The 19,915-nt window shown below is 39.8% G+C and overlaps 1 protein-coding gene across 2 annotated transcripts in view; it reads left to right on the forward strand.

Moving 5' to 3' along the window:
* KCNH1 (potassium voltage-gated channel subfamily H member 1) overlaps positions 1-19,915 on the forward strand; it is a 186,383-nt gene that overhangs the window by 20,343 nt on the left and 146,125 nt on the right. For both annotated transcript variants that reach the window (XR_011327451.1, XM_069800197.1), the window contains exons 4-5: positions 4,075-4,203; positions 12,770-12,888. Coding sequence is in view for 1 of the 2 variants with exons in the window: in XM_069800197.1 (XP_069656298.1) it covers positions 4,075-4,203; positions 12,770-12,888 (248 nt within the window). In the remaining variant the exon portion in view is untranslated. The remainder of the gene's footprint in view (positions 1-4,074; positions 4,204-12,769; positions 12,889-19,915) is intronic.

Here is a 19,915-nt window from a genome sequence, read left to right on the forward strand (position 1 = left end):
CATTAGACAAACTCTGGATTCTTTCACTGTTGATTCCAAATCTAACAGAAGCCAATGTGGCTCACGAGTGTTTACTTCTTTGTTTGTGCATTGGCATTATCATTGAACTTCACCAGTGAGAGAGCTTGCCAGAACTGAACACAAAATGTAAATGAAAGTAGATGTATTGTTGGAAACACTGGTAAACAGTTTCCGTGTGGCTGTACATCAATGCAGACTGGGGGCATATGGGGAAGTTACTCTTGTTTTGCTGTGAGAGCTCTGAAATATGCTGCAGTTTCACTGCCTGAATAACCCATAGGCTGAATCTGAAAATCACCATTTTTCATTAAAATGGCTTTGTGCCTCATGCCAGTAGTGATTGTCTGGCTGAGCAGGGACATCCGCTTTGACACCAAGAGTATGAGGGCTGCCTGTAGGAGGTTGAAATTCTAGTTTCCAACTTGATTTATAAGTGGTTTATACTTTAAGCTTTCCTGTTTAATAGTTAAATAAACTGTTTAATGTTTAAAAAGTAAAATTCTTCTGATAATTAAACCAGTATGCAGGAAAAAAGCTGAGCACAGCCACATCTTGGCTGAGCCTTTCAGTATGTTCCCACAGTTCAGATCCCAGTTACGCTATGAATGAGCTCCTGGTTGCAGAGCACTGTGGAAAGCCCATGTAACCCACTACCGTGAGCACTCACCTCATGACTGTATTTTTATATCCACTTGTCTCCTATTCACAAAAGAGACTGCCAAGATGGTTGGGAACACACTGCAGGGAAAAATACTGAATAATGTTGTGGAGGCAGATACATGGCCTGGCAGAATTTTCCGTCTACTTATTTCTGCTGTTGCTGTGTTACTGTGTAGATCCAAAACTGGAAGATGATTTACACAGACCATGTGTGCCACCTTGATTTTACATTCTGCCCTGGAATACACCCTGTTTGTGACACTCTGATGCTCTGGAAATTATAATGGTACCCAAATAGTGACAGTCATCAAAACCGCCTACTTTTAGCTATCAAGGATATCTGGCTCTTTCTCACTGTCTGTGGGGCACATCACTAAGATCTACGCTTGGTTCTAGGTAAAACAGTGTTTTGTTTTCCTTTTTACTATAAATAGTGCAGCACAGGAGTGGGAGTCAAGGGAGTCAGAAAGCAAGAACCCTGCTGATACAAGCTCCTTGCCCTGCAGCAGCCTTCTACAGGTTATCAGGAAAAGTCTTTCCTCTTGCTGCATTCAGAACATGTTAGAAAAATCTTGCAACACCATATCATACCATAATCATAGAGAAGATAACAGCATGCATCTGTCAAATAGCCAGAATAAGAGGGTGAACTGCATCCATTCTGTTTCTGTGATATGTACAACATTGTTAAAAGCAGGGTAATACATTTTTATAGTAGTGAGAGGCAGAGATGAAGCTGAGTATGTAATTCAGCCTCAGTGCTATGAAGGTTAGTATTATGTGCAGCCCATAGCAGCATGGCTGTAGAATGGCTATAGCTTGAAGTAGCAAAACAATACAAAGTGGTTTTGGGGAGGGGGAGAAAATCCCTAATCAAAAAAGCAAGTACATGTAGATGGAGATCCTGGCTGATCAAAAAGTTGCAGTGTTAGTGGAAGGTGTTGAAGTGGGTAAAATAAAAAGCAATTAGTCACCAAGGAGTCTGTGTAAAAGCAAGATATGGATTTGATCAGCCTCAGAATAGTTCACGTGTGAAGATGGGAGAAACAAGTAGGCAAGAAGAAATGGTGATAGGCAATTTTAGGAGCTCCTGAGAGAGGGTAGTGTAAAGGGTGTTACTGTCTTGAAAATTGCTGTTGGCTCCTTTGTGGCAGTGTCTTCTAAGCTCATTAGCAAGTTAGTGATGATTTTACCGGCCCAGTTACTTTGCTGAACCTTTTCTTGCATTTAGCGTTTTTGTTTGCTCATACTTTATTGGAAGGGGTTGTTCAGGAATGCTAACTCTTAAAAAAAAAAAAAAAAAAAAAAAAAAAAAAAATTGACCCCCAAATACTTTCTGCCATGCAGGCATGCTCCAGAAATGGCCATCAGCGATTCCATCTGGATTTCTCTGCTTTTTGAGCAGAGGCCTCCATGCATCATATACCCTGCTGTTTATAGAGGTGGCTGTACATATGGCATGGAATCTCAGCCAGGGTTTGAAACTGCCTGTGCTATGCAGGCACAGTGGGAGCCTTAGGAATTGAACTTCATTTATGGAAGTTGTCCGTGGGTCTTGGAGATGCCTTGGCTTTCTGTGGCCAGAAAAGATTGCTGAGCACAGCGGATGAGTAACAGCCAGGTGAGGCACTGGTAGCAACAACTTCTGTTATATTAACATAGTTGGAAGAAAACTGCCTTTGCTTGCTTTGCTGAACAGTAACTTGTGAACTACCTGAGGTTTCCTTGTGACCCTTTGACAGTCAGGAAGCACAAGTGCCCCTTGTTGTAACTAACTATTGCATGAAATATACCATGTAGTACTCATGTTAAAATACTGAGCAATTCAGGTGAAAGAGAATCTGATATCTAGCCTGGAGGAGGGTCCTGTGATTGAGAAAGAAAAGAAATAGTCTTCTAAGATTACCCTTTCTACAATAGACTTTCCTGCATGAGTGACAAAAATTACGTGTGGTGCTGTTTATTCTGGCTTCCCCAGATGGTCAAAATCCTGCTGATTTTTACATCTTGTATTGGCCCCTGGTATGTAGACCCTTCTCTCCAAACATGGCTCACAAGGGACACTCAAGAGAAATGTTGCTTACAGCGAGCAAGCCTGAATCCTCTCTTTGGCTCTTACTACTTATGCCTGCAAAAGCAATGGTAAGTTTTTTCATCATCATTGAGGGTGTAGGGAAAGTCCGAAAACTCATGTACAAGCTCCCTGCAGGCCCAGGCCTGATGACCCTTGAGTGTCCTGTTTGCCATGTACCTCACAGTTGAAGGAGTCATCTTTTTATGACCAAAGTTAAGACTGCAGACTGAAAAACAGTGCCTTCAAGGAGGCCATGTTATGACATACAGGAGCCAACTGCTTTGTTCTGAGCCCTCCAATCAGTTTATACTCAAATATCACTAAAATCAGTGTGGTGACTCCTGTGAAACAAGAGTGGTAGATACTGTCTTGTTACATGGAACTTCATTGCTATCACTAGGGTCTTTTCAGCAGCCTCAGCAGAACTGCCAGAAATATAGAAAGGCAGGACTGACTGACAGTTTCTCTCCTCAAGGTGATCTGTGTGGAAAGATGTCAAGGAAAATTGACAGCAGCATCTGAAGGGTCATTATCTGCGATCATCTTTTCCTGTGATGTGCAGGCTCTAATCTCTCAAGCAGTTTTCATTAGTAGTTTATCTACTGCAGTAATTAGAAGAGTACAGTTTTATGCAGTACAACTTACTCCCATCAACAGCCCAGGGTCTGGTCCTGATGGCTTGTTCTCTCCTGAATTCAGTGGAGTCTTGCTTCACACTAGAGTGATTGTGAGCAGGCTCAGGACAAGGCAAGCTGAAAGGCGGCTTTCAAAGGATTTCCCTTGCATGGGAGGATGTGCAGACTAGACCAGAGCTCCCGGAGCCTGGCCCTTGAAGCTGATGTAGGCTGAGGTAGTTGTTAGGGAATGGTGCTCCCTGTTTGCAGAGAAGTATAAGATCAACCAAACTGGTCATGCTCTTGAGTTGAGACTCTGTATTATGGTCATGGTCTAGGCACAGCTGGTGTGTTCTCAAGTCCTGCATAGAACCAACAAGACTGTTCTGTGCACCCTTTGCAAGTACATGGGACTTTCTTTCAGGAGATCACAAAGCACTTCATAAGTTCAAGTATTTGCTTTGATAGATGAAACCTGGAAATAGTGAGTGATTCCTGAAGATTAAAAGCTGATCAGAGGCAGAGCAGAGAACTTAACTAACACTCTTGTCAGCTGCTTTGTCATTTTTCCTAATAGGTGTTTGCAAAAAAACCCAACATTAAAGTAACATTTACAGATGGCTGATTTTGAAGTATAAACATCTAAACTAGCACATTTACTGTTCTGCCTAACAGTGACCAACTTTTTGATATGTTTTTTTCTAGGAACACCTGTCTGGTTCTTTGTGAAAATTGCTCCAATTCGAAATGAGCAGGATAAAGTGGTTTTATTTCTTTGCACTTTCAATGACATAACGGCTTTCAAGCAGCCCATTGAGGATGATTCATGTAAAGGTTTGTCTTTTTCACAATTATATCTTTATGCTGCTTCTGTTTGTTTGCCCTGGTCTTGAAAGAGCTGAAGTCCTTTAAATACCAAAGCCAAAGAATTAGATGTTAAAATAGCTTGTAGCCATGCCATTGGGGACTGCATTTGTGCAAGGAATGGTTGCTGGTTTAAGTGAATTGGCTCTGGCCTGCACTGGAAAGGGTCATTGCTAATGAAACCCCCAAGTGCTTCAGGAAGCAGAGTTTACTTAGCAAATAGGTGCTGCTCTTCCTTTTAAATTCATTATTAGTGCACACTCCAGCATAGCCTTCAAGGAGTCACAATGTTGCTAAACAGTCTCTTTGATGTCAGAGGGAACTGAAGAGTTTGGGGGCCTGTACAAATTGTGCATGACACTGTATGCAAAAACTGAGGAATTAACCCTGTATGAGTCTAGCAAAGATCTGAATAATTTCATTCTGCCTGGCTTGATGTTACTTACCATTATTATGGGATTCCTTCCATTCAAGTTCTGGACTAGTTTCCTTTAACATATGTGAGAGATTCCCATTGTCTTAAGTTGAATCAGGTTTAAGCTGTCCTGGTGATTGAAGTAGCATTGCTGTGTTTTGCTGTTAACCCTTTGCTGAGTTACACCCTGGAAACCTGGAAGCAAAGTCAGCTGTGACAGCAGCATAAACTTGCACTCAGGTTCAGATCCCATCAAAAATAGACCTTTTGTACCCATATGGAGCATTACAGAGACTTGCGTCCTCTGGGGTAAAAAAAGACGTAAGTTCTCCTGTTGTTTGCATTTTTGTAGTATTTAATAATATTTGTAGTATTAAATTAAACAGGAAACTTGCTGTGAAGGTGAACTGATTTACATTTATGCTCAAAATGTTATTCTTTAAAAACATAGTTTCTCAAAGTGGAAACACCTGTTACCGTGAAAAAAGAAGTACAACCTTGACAAACATACCCTCTTCCAGGCTATGTGGGTTATTTTTTTTCTTTTTAATGCTATTTGTTTGGTTCTTCATTGCTTTAATAAAATTAAAAAATTTATCTTGTCAGAAAGGTTGGGTCTAGAGTATTTTTTTTTCTTTGCCTAGTGGTCTTCACTGTATCCTGACGAGGACTGACAGCAAAGATAAATCAGCATGATGCAGTAAAGCTGGTTCTCATTTATTTGCTGGGAGTGAAGGCCCTTGCTTCATTTAGTCAGTTGATAAGTCAGTCAGGGGTGGTAGCTGTGTCTTTTCTCTTTGCTTTCACAGAAGATCCTTAATGTGGTAGTGATATGCACTTTTGTGAAGAGTTTGTCCTTCACTTTCAACACAAGGAAACACTGTAACTGTTTTGTTTTCAAGAGAAGTATGTGAAGGAAGGGAACATTAATGTTTTTGTAAAATCTCCTTTGGATCTTGAAATCATGCTGTTCTTACAGTGATCATAGTAATTCTTAGCAGTTCCATATCTAAAGCAATGTAAGCACTAAACCTACATAAAAGTGCACTAACTTGCAGAGGAGTTAAGATGATAAGCAAAATTTCTTCTTCTGGCCCACGGAAACTGGCTAAGTGACTAACAAAAGTTGCAGACAGAAGAATTGGATGTATTATTTAGAGGCCACTCACAGCTATGTACTCCTTCCCTGAGTACTATGACTTTATGTACAGAAGAGTTTATGCACTAAATGAGTCTTCCAAATATTGTTTCCGAATCTCCTAAAATTAATGAAGTTGCATCAGATTCATGCTGGTAAAGAGTTCTCTGTCATTGTATACACAAATCAAACATGATATAAATGAAGCTGCACATTCTGTTCTAATCCTTAATTTATCCCCTATGCCTGCCTTTCTTCCATAAGTTACTTGCTATAGGCTAGCTTTGGAATTTTGTGGAATGCATCTCAGGAAGTGATATTGTATCAGTCACTTGATGGCTAGATGAGCAATTTCTTGGAAAAGAAGAGCTGATTTGTCAAACAATTAAAGAATTTTACATATGTGATGATGTCTTTAATATTAGATCTCATTGTGCAATTGTATACTGTGGTGGTGGGGGAAAGGCAGGTATGGAGTATCAGACAGTTGTCCGTAGTGGGCTCTAGGATTCACGGAGGGGAAAAACATTTCCAGAAGATCTAAAAAAGGTAAAATTGTATTAGCTTCTTCTAAGAATCATTGCTTTTACAGACCTGAGCTTTGAAGAGGGCATATACTTTGCAACATGTACAACGTTACATAGGAATTTTGTAGCATGCTTCTGAAGAATAGCAATTTTCGTAGGAATGTTTCTCATAATCTAAAACCAAATGAAGTCCCTATCTGAAAACCTAGAACGGTGAACTTAGAGATATATTGTTTAGTTGAAACAACTGAAAACTGATTGCTAAATCAATTATTTTTCCTTCTTTCACCTTCAATCAGCTTTTATCAACTACTTTTCCATTACTGTGTTTATATGTGAAATGAGTTTCCTGTGCATATGACCACTTAATATGTAATAGGCTGCCTGCAAATGCAGCTGTTTTATTAACACGTGTGCTATTTGCATAGTTGCAGAGTGGCATAGCATAAAGTATTTAGGTTTTTCAAAATCAATGCCTGTATGTCTATGTAGAGAAAAAATGTTATGTAGTACAAGAATATGATCAATTTATAGAGCAACTAATCTGTCAGACTAAACCTGCTTAGGTGTCATATATCTTAGTTTTCTATCACCTGCTGGCAATTTCAAGCATGATCGTTTAGCCACAAATGATGTAGTGACTCCCTGAGTGAAAAGTGTTGAGCTCTAATGACAGGTGTTTGACTTGTACACAAAAATGAATGGGCATCTGTTAGCCAAAGGTGTCTCAGAGAGATAGAAGGTCCCAGTACCATTTTTCATTCTTAATTTTTTTTTATTAATAATATCAGACATTGGTGATGAAACAAAAAAATATTTCTGAATTTGTGTAAAAAGTAGACTTCTAATTGTAGTCTTTGTTAATTGATTCAGATAATTTAGATGATGTTTATTTTAGGACTGCCATAGAAGTTAAGTAAATCTGCTTTTAAATGCAGCAGCTTTAAAAATAGTGCATTCTAAATAAAACAACTTAAAAATAGTGTGTCAGTGATGTTGATGATACAGTATTTTTAAACAGCCTCTTTCCACTCTTCCCTGTATGCTTGCCTCTAAAAAAAAAAAACAACCCAGGAAAAAATAGGTTTACTTGAATAGAAGTAGGCAAAATCAAGCTATAGCATAGCTAAATTTGGCTTGTGAAGTGCTAGGTCACCTTCTTAGCTGAATTTTAGACTATATGCTATATTTGGAATTCATGCATTTTGTCTGTATATGTCTTTTTTGGTTTGAAATCTAACACACCAAGTATGAGATGTTTGAGAATAGTGTATAAAGTGGAATGCATCACTTTATGAGAACAATAATTTGTGCAGACAAATAGAATCTGTGCCTGCACTCTGAGTAGCTAGTAATAAGTTTGCCTGAACAGGTTTTGCATATATGAATACAATGTGAACATATTCAGATGCATCTATGCTGCTTTATAAAAGTTTGGAAATTATGCTTTGGATCTTAATTTTTGCTTTTGATATTTTGTTTTTATACAAAAAGGTGATCAAATTCAACATCACTGAACCTTAAGAGAATGGTTGTTAGCCTCCTGTTGTAACCTCCTAAGCTTTGTAACAATCATCGGTTATCATCTCCTCTGCAGAAGAAGCTTTATTTCATTTTGCAGCTAAGCTATCCTTTGCATCACAAGCAGGCCTACACAAAAAATACTACTTTGATTGCCTCCTTCATCTTAATTCAGGGAGAACTCCAAGTGTTTCCTTTCTTTTCCCTTTTGTTTCTTTTTTTTCTTGTTGTTGCTGTCTAACTTTTTGTTCTGTTTTTAAAGATGTATTTGTATGAGCAGAGCCAGTGTTTGAAATATTTTGATTAAGTTATGCTCTTACTTTCATCTAGATGAAATATTTTCTTAAAAAAGGAAACAAATGAAAGGGAAGTGGTAAGTATGTTAAAAAACTTTGGTATGCTTTCCCAGTCCAGATGGAAAAATAAGACTATTTTAGTCATGAAGTTTCAAAGGGAATAGCTGTTAAGACTGTACAGAGGTATGATGGATGTAAGCAGGGATCTTTGATGTGCAAGAAGACAATGGTGGTTTGAGTGGAGGCAAGAACTGCTAGAATCCTGATTTAGTTGCATTTACACAGTTCTGTGTCAACAATAGACCCGTGACCAAATGAGCTTATTCTCTAGCAGGCAGTGGTTCCTTGTTCTAACTCTAGGGATTGTGTAAGTCATGGATCAGCAGCTTGATAACAAGGGTTCTGTAACTGCCACAGTTCCTAATGTTTGAATTTACAAGTCATCATGATCAAGTTGAGGAGAGTGATAGGAAACAAATAACTACCTACAAATAAATAATAAATGTTGTTGTGGATTGAGTATCAATAGATCATGCTCACCTCAAAATACAGAAAATTGGCTTCTTCAACTTAAGAGCATTGTTAAATGAAGCTTCATTCCTTAAATAAGAGAAGTCTTGATGAGTTAAACATCACATCACAAAGGTGTATTTCAATGCCATGTTACCCCATGAAACAAAGCTCAGAGGACAGTTTTTGTCCCTGTTGTAGGCACCTTGTCTTCTTGGGTGTTTTCCGAAGCAGTTTCTATTCAGCTCTTTGCAATGAAATGGTGGAAAGCTGAAAGAGCATCATGGAATGCAGGACAGCTGAAGTCAGTGCTGTTAATCTTGAAGGCTCTTCATCCTTTTGAAGCTGAAGATGTTTTAGTGCCAGCTCATTGCTTTGTCCTTGCATGATGTTTTCTGCAGAACTGAAAAAGGAGACCAAACAATGATAAAAATGGGTTAGAATCAAAGACAGAGGCACAGGCAAACACAACCATGGGGCTGGCATCTAGCTTTATGTTTGGTTCCTGAATTCCAAGCTGTCTTCTCTGCTATGTAAGCTCTTGTCTGTTTGACAAATATATACACCTATATGAGAATCACTTAGGGTCATTAGATTTCAATTTAATTTATATTTTCTCTATCTCTAGAGGAAAAGAATGGATGTAGGGATATACCAACTGCTTGTGTTAAAAGAGAATTCCTAATCCATATCATCTGGTCCCCCATCCTCGCAGGACTGACATCAATATATTCTTACACCATTATGGAACCTAGTTTCTCATCTTGGAAAGCTCCATCTTCTTCCTGTAATCAGCTCCATGACCCTTAGAATTTAATTTTTATGTTCTCTCCTGTGGCTTAAGTCCATTATTTGACCTCTCTTCACTGGATAAATATCTGACTTGCTGTAGTCTGTGTCTGTCCTTAGGCTTCTGGAGGAAAAATCGCAATAAATTCAACAGGTACTGCTGTCTTTCCAAGCAGTGTTGGAGAAGTTATCATTCAATAGGATTACTACTGGCATTCTCTCTCATTTTCATTTTATTTTTCCTATGCCACAATCTGCAGGTCTGCTATAGCTACACTTTGAAGTTCCCACGTTTTTGTCTTCCTTTCACACACACACATACACACGCACACACAAAAGGCAATGCAAGGAGGAGAGTGTTCTGTCCTAAAGATGAGATTCATACACCTGGGACATCAGCATAGTGATTCAGTGCCTGGTTTTAGGCATATCATCACACAGTGGCATGTGCAACTCCAAGCTTGGCTCCCATGTGCTGTACCCAGTGTATGGAGAGAGGTAAGGTATGTACTCCCAGTCTGCCATTTTCAGGTCAGCACTGACCAAAAAGCCAAGCCAAAAAGCCCTGCCTCTTGACACAGTCTCTTGCCCATAACAAACAGTTCTATTGTTTTCAGATCAGAGTTCAGAGTCTATGGTGAGAGATCTAATGTTCGTGGGAACAGTTCTTTCATGTACCATTTAGGCACCCACAAATGAGATTTGCAACATGTAAGGCAGGGGAGGTGCTTGTAGGGGATGCTGAGGACAGAGGAATGGGTTAAGCTGCACCTTTCAAAAGGAGATGGCTCTTGGGAAGAGGGAGAGGTACTCGAAGGTGCTCAGCAGTCATAGCCACAAATCATGCCACAGAGATGTCTGGCAGTGCTTTTGTGCAAGAAAGCTCAGGTGAGGTGCTTCCTTTTACTCCTCTCTCTGTTTATATCTGAATAGCCCAATTCTTAGAAAACTCGATGGCAGGAAGAAAATACACACTGAAAGTTTGTCCCCAGGTTTCGAACCAAATTTTGAATCTTCCAGGAAAATGCCCTACCCCGTCGGTCTGTTTTGAGTTGGTAAAAGGGGCTGTCTGTGTTAGCTGGCATTAAAAACATTACGTGTCCGGTGAGGCAGGCAGATTTCGAGTTCCCATGTGAAGCTCGAGCTCTGTCGTCTTTTTTTCTGTCTGTCGTCAGGGCTGCCGTTTGCAACGCAGCCCTGCTCGGCTGCAGCCGGCGCGGCGCGGCGGGGCGCGGCCTTCGCTTCAGCACCATGGCCAGCACCGCGGGCAGCGGCTCCCGCCGCGCCGCCCGCTCCCGGGGCACCCGTCTGCCGCGGCTGGGGAACGGGGCTGTCGTTCACAGCCTCTCGGGACAAACCCCCCTCGGGCCTCGTCCGTCTGGCTTTATGTCACTGGAAGTATACCCATGCTGATAGCCTTCTGCCACGGTCCTGTAAAACAGTAAGAAAACATCGTGGTGCTGGCGTGCAAGTTCTGCGAAAGCGAAGTTTTAGGTTGGTGTAAGTTGCTGTAGCTCTGTTGGCTTTACAAAGGCTAGTCTGATTTATATCAGCTGAAGATTAGCCATTATGAGTGGTTTCTCCCACCTGATCCGTTCTTTTAACCTCTACTGGCTTTACTCAAAGTAGTAGGGCCTTCAAGCCTTAGTTTATCAATTGTAGTTGGATTTCTTCATGTACAGTAGAGAAAGAACACTCTTTATAAATATATCTTTAAAAAAAACCCCAAACCCCACCACCTGCCATGGAAATGTATTGTGAGAAATCAAGTGCTTTGGGTCAGGTTTATAACAGATACAAACTGGCCTCGCTTGAGGTTCTGTCATGTTGATGTATTTCTCTGAGAAATACTCCTTTAGTATAGTAGCTAATCTTACATGGGTTTATCAGGAAAGATCTGGCTTCCTGGATGGAAATCGTTCAGTCTACTTGTTGCTGAATACTGCCCAAAAGTGTTGGCTAATTCTACTCAACTTGGCTATTAAATTATCACTGACAGACTTGCTTTAAGGTATAAGAAAATATTCAATTTTATTCTTGATTTTGGAGAGGTTGGATGGATTTGGTCCTCCCCTTTAATAAATGCACCATTTTGCATATTTGTAGAGGGAAAAATGCTAAACTCCCTTTTCAGGTCTGCCCTGAAAGATCTTGTTCAATACTGGATCCATGTAATTTGTTTATTTTTTGTGCTCACCTCTCAAATAACTAAATATGTTCCTGCAAACTCCATCAAAGTGAGATGCCAAGCAAAGATATGTTCAAAGTACTCGGCAATATTTTAACCACCCATATTCCTGTACTTGTCATGGATCACTTGCAGGCTAAACTTCAGACTGGTCTTTAAAACCGGTCACTGCTAATAGTATCATTTCTTTTGGTGATAAAACCATAACGTGGAGGAAACTTTTTCCAGAACCAGGTTGTTGTTAAGAACTGAATCTGCAAAGTGCTGAGCATCCTCAGCTGGAGTAGGAGGTGAGACTACTCAACAGTTCCCAGGTGGTGCTAGCATTTTCAAGACTGGGACTAAATGCACTGATACTTTCATTTCAGAGTATCAAAAATATCCAGATGTGTACTCTGCCTGACTTTCTGTTATGGCAAAGTACTGCTCGTAAAGGTTATAGCTGTAACTAGCTCTTATGACGGTCATTTGAAGTCTTCTGTTTTGAGGGTATTTGAAATGACTGTAAAAAATATTCTGAATTAAAATTCAGCATATGACTTCTCTGCCGGAAGCTGCTAAATGTTTTATTAGAGTTTGAAAAAATCTATTTGTATATTTCCCCCTTTTGTTTAGAGAGAATAAAATTAATGATTTTGTTTTGCTTTGTCTGCTCTGCTTTTTATTATCTTATGTATATTTCTCTGCTTATGCCAGATCTATGCTTGATACATCTGAGGCCAGATTCACTTCTGTTACAGGCAACTGTAATTTTTCTTGTGCGTGATTCTAGTCTTACACTGTGATTAGTCTGGAGTGCCTTCTGCAGTGCTGTGACATCCAAATCTGGCCTTTGGATTTAATAGAAGGTTATTGTAAAGTGGACATTTATCCTTACAAAAGATGCAGTTCATGTAACAGCACTCTTGTAGAGCCATTGAATACAAAGTCACTGCAGTCATGGGTTTTATTACTTTACCACCCTGACACCTATTTTGTGACTTGCTTTTATCTTGCACTTGGTTAAATTACATTCCCTTGTGGCCAATATTAAAGCAGATTGCTCTGTTGTTTTTTTTTTTGGTTTTTTTTTTTTTTTTGTTATGAGAGGCTTTGTGTGGTATACTTGCAGCTTTTTTTGGTAATGTGTATAATCTTGCATGTTTTCTCAAGGTTGGGGAAAATTTGCTCGCTTGACCCGTGCCCTCACAAGCAGCCGAGGCGTGCTGCAGCAGCTTGCTCCGAGTGTGCAGAAAGGAGAGAACGTTCACAAGCATTCACGACTTGCTGAGGTAACGTTTGCTTTCCCTGAGAGACCGTAAAGAAATGTTTTTAGCCTTTGTGGGTATGTTGCCTCTGTGTGAGCCAAGCATTGTCTGTCCCCCTTGCCCTGGGAATTTGAAGCCTGGTGCTGGCATGGGAGCTCAGAATATGGCACATGTGCTGTGAAATGTGTCCCGTGACAGTGGAATGGAAACAGGTCTCCAAAAGACTTCGTGTAACCTAATTGCAGCGTTGTTCCATATCTCAGCAAAGTCTTATAATGGCGTTGTTACTGAAGTAATAGTTTCTTGCTTAGTTTCCATTCTTCTGAGGATCTCAATGTTAGTAGGAACTTGGACTATTCGCTTGTGTAAAACTGAGGTGAGAAAAACTCAGGCTAGTACAGAAGGGAATTCTGGAGAATCCTTGACACGGTTGTTCTCTGCATTTATTTATGTCTGGTTCTTTTTCAGTGGGATCCCGATCCTGCTTTACAAACTGGTTAAAATGTATGTTTGAGCTACTGGTTTTATGGACAGAACAGCTGTAAGATACCACAAGCCACACTGCAGACAGATGAGCAAAATGAAACCTTGTGATTTAAGTAGACTCTCAAAGTTTTGAGAAAAGCTCCAGGCAGAGGCGGCTTCTTGAAGTACTTAGGGTTTTAGGGCTTTCACCACGAGGGGGAGAGACTGTCCCAAGTTTCCTGTAGGTATCTCCTGGGCCAGAGAAAGTGTTGATATGGTGTTAACGATAGCATGGCCAATATAACATGGCACTTCTGTGTCACCTATTGTTTTGAATGCCATGGCAGCAGCTGTGACTCTTGTCAAGAATTCTTAATCTTGCTGTGTAGCTGGAGGTGTAAGCCATTGGTGGGTTCCATGGGGTCTCCATATAGTCAGTACTCTGTTAATTTTGCCCTGTATACGTCTTAGCTTCTAGGCAAAATAAACAACTCCTGCCCAGGCCTGTATTATTATCACATGTGATGATGAAATTCCCACAGACAGGACGTTACCTATTCAGTATGTAACACAGATGCACTCAAGAATGGAAAACTGATTTCTGCTGGAAGTACAGAAATAACATAGATCATACTAGCACAGGGGAGGGGCAGACATTCACATGGACACTATGCTGTAGGAATACCATGTGATTATCACATGTCCACCCTGAGGTTGCTTTAGTGTCCTGGAATTTGGAATAGTCTCCCTCCTAATCCTACTCAAGGCTTAGCATCAAATAATCCTTCCTTCTCTTTTGATGTCTACCCTTGAATTTTAGTTCATGCTAAAATGTAGGCAATAGAATGCAAGACAAAGGGTCTGAGGTTATTCTCTTTGGCTCAGTGAACCTCAATCTGGACCTAAGTGACTACACATTACTGAGACTTCTTGCAAACCGATGTGCTCAACGAGTCTTTGCAAGTATTCTAACTAGCATAGCCAGTTGATTCATTAGAAATAATAAAGAGCAAGTGTATAGTTTACATATCTGAAATTAGTTTCTTTAATTGCTGACTGAATATTGCAGTCATTATTTTAAAAAGATTAGCCCCAACTGTGATGCTAGGTACCTTGTTGTATATCTGCTGTAATTCCGCTTAAGTCAATAGAACTACACTAGAGAAAAGCAGAGTGCAGATAATCATGTAGACAAGCCCACTTTTCTTCCTTTGAAGACATATGGGGTGCCAGGCTTCTTATTCTGGAAAGGTCTCTCAATAATACTGAACACGGGATCTTTAACTGTTTCCTGTTGCATTTTCAAATCCTTATTTTTTTTCTTCATCTCTGCAGTAGCCTATTTGAAATCTTAAGTTCAAATTAAAATTAATCCTTCTTCTTTTCCTTCTTACTATGACATTTCACATCAATCTTGTTTGCTCGAGAAGGCTTTTCATTTATTGGAATATTATTTGTGTTGCTCTTAGTTCTTTATCACTTATATTTTTGAATACCTGAGGAGCTAGTTGTGTCCTAGAACCTGAGTGGGGCAAGGTGTTGTACAAATACAAAACAGGAGTCTGCCACAAAAGCTTACAATTTGTTCTATTATTTATGAAATATTAGTTTAAGAAAGGTGTTAGTGACAAACAACTTTGTTTTATCCACAGGCCATGGCTAATACGAGCAGTGTCTGTTAAACCTCCTCTGTCTTTTGCCAGTATGTGTAGATTTTTTTTAGCCTGACTTCTCTGACAGCAGTCATATGAAAACGGCTTAAATTAATTATGCAATTAATGCAAGGGAGTTAGGTAACTCAGAGTATGTTTTGCAATAAGAGTGTAAAGTAATTGATACATTTCTGTGGCTTTATCACCAAGAAGCTGATTGTAGGAACCATTCTTCCTGGTCGCTGCATAGTACATGTGTCCTCTGCACCTGTGGTGTTAGCTGATGTATTCTATATATTTACCAGGCAGTTCTGCGTAAACAAGATTGTGTCATAATTTAAAAAATGTGATAGTTATAATTTTTCTGCTTTTATTTCTTATAATGGTGCTTAGCAGCACTGCTTAATAATGAAACTTGGGCCTTTTTTTTGGCAAACTTTGTTTACCAGGGACTTATAACTGCCATTAAAATCTACTTCAAGTTGAGGCTTGCCACCTAGCTCTTGGCTTGGGAGCAATTTGCGTGGATGCCTGTGAAAACAGAAGCAAGGGAGAGCGAGAGAAAGCAAATATGTGCAGTTGAAAACACAAAAGGGAGAGATTAAGCTGAAAATGAATGACTGTGTTGGGTCCCCCCCCCTCAGTCATGCAGTCTTAAAAATAAATAAATCATTTTAACCACTTGTTGATGCACTTTTATGAGTCCTGACTGGCGATATATTCACTATTTTTTAACAAATCTAGGATAAAATTCTTTTGTTATGTTAAAATAAATGAACACAGACTTGTGAAACCCATGATGAAATTTGTCATTTCTGCTCTTGAAATAATATTCTCTGGCTTTAGAGAGCTATTAAAACATCATGCGTTATTACCACAAATAATAAACGCAGATAATACAACTGTAGTGGCTGGTGAATCATAAGTAATTGGAATAACACTTTCATTAATAACTTTCTGAAACAAATGTTTCTTTTACTATGGTATAACTGCATAATAGGGAAAAATCTTCAAAAACCACAGCTGTTTTGGTTATTTAGAAAATGATAGTAATGAAAGGTTTGTTCAGTGCACATGGGTGGAGGCTCAGTATATCAGTTTATATAGTTGTGTACATTTTCTTCATGATTACTTTTATATTAATCTCTTGGGGTTTTTTTTCCTCTCCAGGAGAAGTACCTTTAAAAGCAGTTTGAATCTAGTTAGCTCATGTGGGTGGGTAACCACACCTGACTGCTTCAGCAAATATTGTGTCTCAGGTTGGCACTACTCTCCCTGGAGGCTGGAGTGCAGCCAGATCACCTTGGAATAGGGCAGAAGGTACTTCTCTTTGTATCTACCTGGCTTTGCTGTATGGTGCAGAGAATGGGGTTTATAGCTCTTAATTTCCAGACAACCCAGGGGTGGGGTGTGTGTCTGGAAGGATGATGAAGAAATAGACTGTGTGTGGCCCTTGGTGTGAAAAGTGGAGAAAAGAGCTCTCCTAACTTTCAGTGCAGCAGCCTGACAAAACCTAGATCTTTAGCCCTGAGCTCTGTGGACCTCTTTCCATTATTTCTGTACAGCACTGAGCTCTCTTACTCTACTTAATGCTAAAAGCAAATGCGTGTTCTGTGAAATAATTAAGCTTCATTATAGGTGTTTTTCTCTTCCTTCAATGAAAAGAAGAATTTGATGCCTTTGAAAGCTCTTGGCTGGCAGTCCTGAGGGCTGCAAGACCTTTGCCAATCTGTAAAGCAAGTTGCCTTTCCCGGGAGAGGTAGTGTGAGCTGGGACACTGCCCTTCTTCTATATCAAGCTGTGAAATGACAGTTCATCTCTCTACCAATGCCGGGAAGATGGAGTGGTTTTACAAGGTGCCCGCTAGTGATGTAGTGAGAGGGAGCCAGGGCTAGAACTTTTCACCCCCACCGAAATAAAAGACCTGAGACACCTCAGGCTTGCTGTAGGTGGTTTTCTCCACCTTGTGAGTGATTGATACCCTTACGTCATTCCTTGATACCCATCTCCTGCCCTGTCCCTGCCCCTCCTTTCGAGATTTACACCCACACTGCTGGTGCACATCCTTCCACTGGAGACCAGCTAAAGCCATGGCCCCTGGTCACTTTAAATAGCTGTTGGTAGAACTTAACCAGAGACTCCAAGGTGGTAACAGAAGTTCAAAGGCTTATCAGTAAGGTCCTTAGCCATTCAGATAGTTTAGAGTACATTTACTTTCTAAATAAAAAGGGAAGGAGACATCAATCCTTTTATTTTCCTGTGCTGTAGCCCTTGAACCTCAAACAAGCTAGGGGAGAGTGCTTTGTACTTGGTGATGACATTTTAAAACACTGAAGCACTAAAGTTGTTTATTTTCTTAATGAGTTGAAACTAGAAGTCTGTTTTTCTCTGCATTCAGTTCAGTTTTATGTCCCTGCAGTTCCACTGGCTTTACTGTAATTTTGTTTGATTTACAGCAAAATAACAGGCACCATAATTTGGCCCCTTTATTGCCAAACAGAGATTGTTCTTGCCTTTCTTCCTGTTATTCAGGTATATGGCAATATATTAGTACATTTTCCAGTAACTTTAGTTTGGATGATGCAGAATTTCCACAAGTTCTTGAAGTACAAAGAGACCAGCAGTGGCCAAAATGGAGTGCATTATACAATTCTCAGTCTAGAACTTTTGTATGTATATATAAGAATCAATCTGACAAGAACTAACAAAATTATTTTTTTCAGTGTTTCATGGTTGAGGTTCCTGTGACAATTAGAATGGTCACAAAAATGTTTGACTTTTTCCTATAATAACAGAGGCTAAAAAAATAAGCTCTAGGAGACATGTGATTGCAAAGAAGCAATTATGTTTTCGCCCTGCATTTAAGGGGTGATAGAATCTCCCTATGCTAGTAAGATCTCAGCATTAGAATTGAAATACAGTTAACTGACTGAAAAATGTTACTATGTGATAGAAAGTGCTTGGTTTTGCTGATCAGTTATTCCAGTGAGTGAATATTGCAGAGGACTCTCCTTGCCCAGTGAAACACATTTCAGGCTTCAGATCTTATGTTAGAGCTGCTACTCATGCAAATCCTCATAAAAGTCAGTAGTAGGTCAGTGCTTTCCAACTGATTCAGGTACAGCTGCGATGTTCAAAAGGGAGAGCAGGAGGTATTTGCAATATTGATTTTGGGCTAGAGCTTTTGTCGAGAAAAGACATCCTAACATTTGTCACTGGGACTGCAAACAAGCTCTGAAGGGAGCAATGCTCTGAGTACACCTACTAACTCAGTACACAACCTATGCGTCCTTCCAGTCACTACCAGTGACTTCTGGGGACTGCATTGGCTGGCCAGTGCCTCCTGCGGAGAAGAGACTGCTTCTGTCTTGTGCTGCTTGCAGCTCCTCTCACCATAAGGCAACTTTTAAAAAAAATCTTTTTTGGTAGAACGGAGAACCTGCATGAATCAGGGTCAGGAGTGGCAGAGTAGTTAATACTGCAGTAGACATGTCTGAGTCCTAGTTTGGTCTGCAGGCGTTCTACTTAGGGGAAAATGTTCTTTTCCCTCTTTGCTGTTATACTAGAAACTCAGTGAAACAAATATACTAAGTCCTCTTATTTTTTTTCAAACTGTTGATGCCTTTGTAACACGCAGGTCTCCCTGAGCAAGTCATGCTATTTCTCTTCTGGAGAACTTACTGGGCTCAAAGTCAGCAGGCTTGCAACTCCCACTGTCATTTACACATGTGCAAGGGACTGTGATCTGACCATGTCTGACCCCTGTTGTGCACAAGAGTAAGTGATTATATGAGGTTCAAAGCAGCAGGGAACTTGATCTGAGGCTGTTTTGTCCAAGTAGGACTCTTGTAGCTGATTGTTTTCTTTTGTCCCCTTTGGCTTAATCTGTTGGAAAAAAGCCTACCAGTTAACAAAAAACGAATAATAAAAAGCATTCAGAAAAGCCTGCAGATAAAAATCCGTGTCTAAATAATTGACGTTAAAAAAGCTGAGATAAGGAGCATGAAAGGAAGACATCCTCTTATTAAAGCTATGTTGTCTGATCTTTTCCATGGGAAGATGGCCATTTAATTTCCTTCTCTGCTCCCTTGCTCTGAACTATGTGTAAATAAATGTGGAAAAGGAACGATGCTCCTAAATAGTTCTCACAGGTTCTATGCATTTGGCATTAGCAAACACATCTCACTCAAGCAAACCTCCATCTTCCTTTCAGTTTGCTCCCATAACTCACCCAGGGTAAATTTCATTTTAAAATTTAATTTGTCTTTATTTGGAGCCAGGTCCTTCATGTTGATTTCACCCTTGTGTATATCCATAGATATAAACAAACACATTCTTGTTCATAGATATGTAAAAGAAACTTTAGTTTCCAAGAATTAAATACATGCTCATACTGTTTTTGCACTAGTTTGCAGAACTGGAGAGACAGTAGACTTAAAATGGGCAGCATTGATTGAGATTGCAGTTATACAAAACACTTGGAGCACGTGCTCAGCTTGAGGTCCAGGGTTTAAAACACATGCTGACAGATCATCTTTTGCTGTAGCGCTTTTTTTTTAATTCATACCTAACTGCATTGTAACTTGACTGTACACCATCAGATAGTGAAGACGCTGATCTCCTCTCAGTGAAAAGTTAAAGTTCAAAATGAGTTTATTGAGGCTAATGATAGTTATACATGGACTTTGGTCCTGCATGGTCCAGAGAAGAGGAATAAAAGCCTATGCATTCGTGATAGATTGTAGTATAAGACTATTTCAGATACAGTATAGTGAAGAAAATAGACAATGTTGAAAAACAATGTGGTCCAGTGGTCCCAGCGCTGGACTGGAACTCAGAAGTTGCGGTATTTTTTCCGGGTTTTGCCATTGATTTCTCTTTGTAACTGCCTTTCTTCCCATCATTTATCTGTCTCATCTGTTTAGACTGCTGAA

This window comes from Haliaeetus albicilla, chromosome 13 (genome assembly GCF_947461875.1).
Source record: "Haliaeetus albicilla chromosome 13, bHalAlb1.1, whole genome shotgun sequence".
In the NCBI taxonomy this organism is placed as follows: domain Eukaryota; kingdom Metazoa; phylum Chordata; class Aves; order Accipitriformes; family Accipitridae; genus Haliaeetus; species Haliaeetus albicilla.